General features: G+C 53.9%; 1 protein-coding gene across 1 annotated transcript; it reads left to right on the forward strand.

Annotated features, from left to right (window-relative positions):
• The first annotated feature begins 689 nt into the window (after window positions 1-689).
• Window positions 690-3,460, forward strand: TMEM229A (transmembrane protein 229A). The gene has a single exon (XM_058724426.1). The coding sequence runs from the start codon at window positions 967-969 to the stop codon at window positions 2,560-2,562; it is 1,596 nt and encodes a 531-aa protein (XP_058580409.1). The 5' UTR covers window positions 690-966; the 3' UTR covers window positions 2,563-3,460.
• Window positions 3,461-3,721: the final 261 nt, after the last annotated feature.

Here is a 3,721-nt window from a genome sequence, read left to right on the forward strand (position 1 = left end):
TCATAAGTAGTTATTATTAATAATAATCATAAGTAGGCTTTACACAGATATGATAGATTTGTTAATAATATATTTTTTAGTCTATTTATTTTGAGAGAGAGAGAGAGAGAGCACAAGCGAGGGAGGGGCAGACAGAGAGAGAAAGAGAGAGAGTCCCAGGCAGGCTCCCGGATGTCAGTGCAGAGCCCAATGAGGGGCTCGATGTCACAAACCGTGAGATCATGACCTGAGGTGAAATCAAGAGTCAGCCGCTTAACCAACTGAGCCATCCAGGAGCCCTGTGACATGTATGATAGATTATTGTCATATCAACTAGATTATACACTTCTTGGAGAGTACATCTCACAACCTTCTATTTTCCCAGTGTGTTTAGCATCTTGTATATAGTAAGTGCTCATGAAGATGTTTAGATTTGAACTCTGCTTTTTAACAACATTATTATTTCTCCTCATGGTACTTGCTCAGTCACTTGGGCAACTAACCTTATCTCTGGTTTTGCGGCTGGTTTGTTGAGCCTGCTACCTGAGACTTGTCCCTCGGGTTTGTTGAGCCTGTCCCTGGTATGACAGTTTCCACCCACTCGTGTTTATTCTTTGTGGCTGGGTCACAGCTGGCTTTGAATTAGAACATTAAATATACAGCACCACAGTTTGGTCTCAGGCCCGGCCTCTGGTTTGTGGCACTAGGCCCTTGGCCTCTGCCAGCCAGGCCCTGGCCCCGGTTTCCGCGATACAGGGAGTGCCCATCAGCTCGCGGTCACACCTGTTAGGTGTTTCTCCGCTCCTGCCTCCGCGCGAGCAAACGCCTCCTGCACCACTGGGGACCTGGGTGCAGAGCGCGGGGGAAGGGGGCGGAGAAGCAGGGCCCGGCCTTCTCCTCCTGCGGACCCCGCGGGATCTGCTCGGAGGGTGGAGCGGGGAGGGGGCACTGCGAGGCGGGAGAGGGTTGAGACAGGCGGAGAGGGGCATGGGGAGGGCCCGTGGAAGGGGTGTCACTGCTCGCTTCACGCTTCAAGAGGCTGCAGCAGAGGCGGCGGGGCTGAGCCGCGGAGGAGACGGGGTTTGTAGCAGCCTCCGCATTTCTCCTTGCAGCCCCAGCGCCACCGCCCCTCGCCGGGCCGCGGCGCGCGTTAGGCCGCGCAAAGTGAGCGCGGGCGCCGGCCGGCTGCACCTCACCCGGGACCGGAGGGCAGAGCGCGGTGGGGCCGCGGCGGGGGTACTGCGCGAGCCGGGCGGCCCGCGCGTCTCCGGGGCGCACCAGCTGCGGCTGCCACCGGGCCGCGGCCGGGACGGAGCACCCTGCGCGCCCCCCGGGGGCCGGCAGCGGCCGGGAGGCGGCGCGGGGCTCGGCTCCTCCGCCCCGCAGCTCCGCGCACCCTGCAGCAGCGGCGGCGGCGGCGACGGCGCGGGCTCGGGCGCCCGGGCACCCTCCGAGCCCATGGCGGGCAGCGATGCGGGCGGCGAGGGTCGGGCGCACAGAAGCGGCGCCGCGCGGCGTCCGGGGGCCCCCGGCGGGCGGGGAGGCGAGGCTGCCGCCAGCAACCCGGGGCCGCTGTCCACTGCTGAAGCGCCGGCGGACGGCGCTGCGCTGCCCGCCTGGATGCGCCTCTACTTCTACGGGATGCACGGGATCACCCTGGACGTGCTCGTGTCCGCGGCTCGGCGCTTCGCTAGCAGCCCGGACCTCCGGATGCTGGGCTTCTCCTCGCCCTACCGCTGCCTGCTGCACTCGCTCACCCACTTCGCCCTGGAGAAGGTCTACCTGCAGCAGCGGCGCTGCCCCAGCGCCTTCCTCTTCAATTTTCTCCTCTACCCCTCGGCCCACGTGGCGCTGCAGACCCTGGCGGGCCAGGCGCTGCTGCTCGGCCTGCGCAGCGGACCGCGGGGTGCGGCGGCGCCGGGGACACTGGACCTAGCGCTGCAGTATGTGCTGGCTCTCTACCACTGCCATGTGTTCCTGAAGCGCTTCCTGCGCTTGCGGTACCGGCGGCAGCCAGAGCAGCGGCAGCAGCCGCAGCATCGGCCCGGCGCGCCCCCCGCCCCTCTGGGCGCCCGGGCCCCTGTGGTTGCAGGTGGCCGGAGGCGACTACCCCGAGACACTCGGGGCGTCGGAGGAGCCTCCGGTCAGGGGCTGCCGGACCTGCCCCGCTTTCTTTTCTTCGGAATGCACGGCTTTTTGGATGAGATCTTCTTCACTTTCTTCTTTAACTTACTGGGGCAGGGAGACGGGGCCACCAGCGGCCACACGTCGCTCTGGTCCTTCTTTATTTATGGCAGCTGCAGTTTTGTGGTGGAAAAGCTCTACTTCCACCTGCACCGCAGTCGTGGCTGGAGCGCTTGGAAGCGGGTGCCCATCTACGTGGTCTTCGTCTATGTGTGGGAGTTGTCCTGGGGTCTGGGACTCCGCATGTGCGGTGCTTGTTCCTGGGACTATTCTCACTACCCGCTCAATTTCATGGGCCTCATCACCCTGATGTATTTACCTGGTTGGATATTTCTTAGTGTGTACCAGGACCTACTCTCCAACGTGTTGTGGCGGGTGCAGTACCTACCGACCAAATAAGACAAAACAAAACAAAACAAAACAAAACAAAACAAAACAAAAGTCACTGGATTCCCACGAAGCAATTCGATTTCCTTTTACACGTTTAAAACGGAGTGGGTTTTTTTAGCCTTTTAATTTTTATACGTTTTACTAAATTCTTACAATAGGTTTTATTGGACCCTTTAGTTTTTATGACACTTTGGAACCTATGCATAATAATACAATATTTCAAAATACTGCTCAAGACATAAAGTACTTGTCAATATTGAAAACCCCTTACAAGCCCAAGCAGTAAAACCATCATACCTTAACTTCAGAACCTGTAGTATGTTCACTTTTGGGGGCGTAGGTGGGTGATAACTACTAATTTTTTTTTCTTTTTAAGTGAGGAGGTTATTCAGATCAGAAATCAGTGATCTTTACAAGATTTGGCGAAATTTTCTGATTTAATGGTTTGTTTACTTTCTTTTTAATCCAATTTCATTTTAATTCCTTGCCATACTTACCAATCACTGCTGAAACTCAGTATCTTGTACTTCTAAAACTACAGTTAATAGCTCTTAAAGTGCCTCCCTCTACTACACAAGTGAAAAAGAAACTGACAAATGTGAAAACACATCCTATGGATACAGTTTTAAACTCAGACAGGTGACACTGTGTTAAGATATTTGATCTCCATCCTGGAAATGATTGTTTTCCAATGTGGATTAGCCTTAAATGCCAAGTGTGTTAACATTGATTAGATTTTATGTTATCTATGGCTGTAAATTTTTGTTGTAAAATGTTTACCTTGTATGCCCAAAGTCCAAGCAAAGTTATACCACTCATTAGTGTTCTAACCCTAAGGACTTTTGCTACATGGAGCTTCAAGAATAGAAACGATTCCTTGGAATAAAATGAACCTAAATGTTCATTATACTCGCCTTTGGCCTAATTGTTTACCGTGACCACAGATACGTGTTTTCAGTGTACTTCTGCTACGGCTCACTTGTAAACATCTTTCTTTTTGCTTCTGGGCCCACAGAGGTTTGGGGCCAAACCTTGATGTGGTAATGTGCATTATAAATCCGTGATAGCTTTATGGTGACTCGTTATTAATGTCTGGAAGCCCCAAAGTTAAATGAGATGGTAAAAACCATTTTAAGAAATCATGTCTAATCGATTAATAATGTACTTT

The sequence above is a fragment of the Neofelis nebulosa genome, chromosome 4 (genome assembly GCF_028018385.1).
Source record: "Neofelis nebulosa isolate mNeoNeb1 chromosome 4, mNeoNeb1.pri, whole genome shotgun sequence".
NCBI lineage: Eukaryota > Metazoa > Chordata > Mammalia > Carnivora > Felidae > Neofelis > Neofelis nebulosa.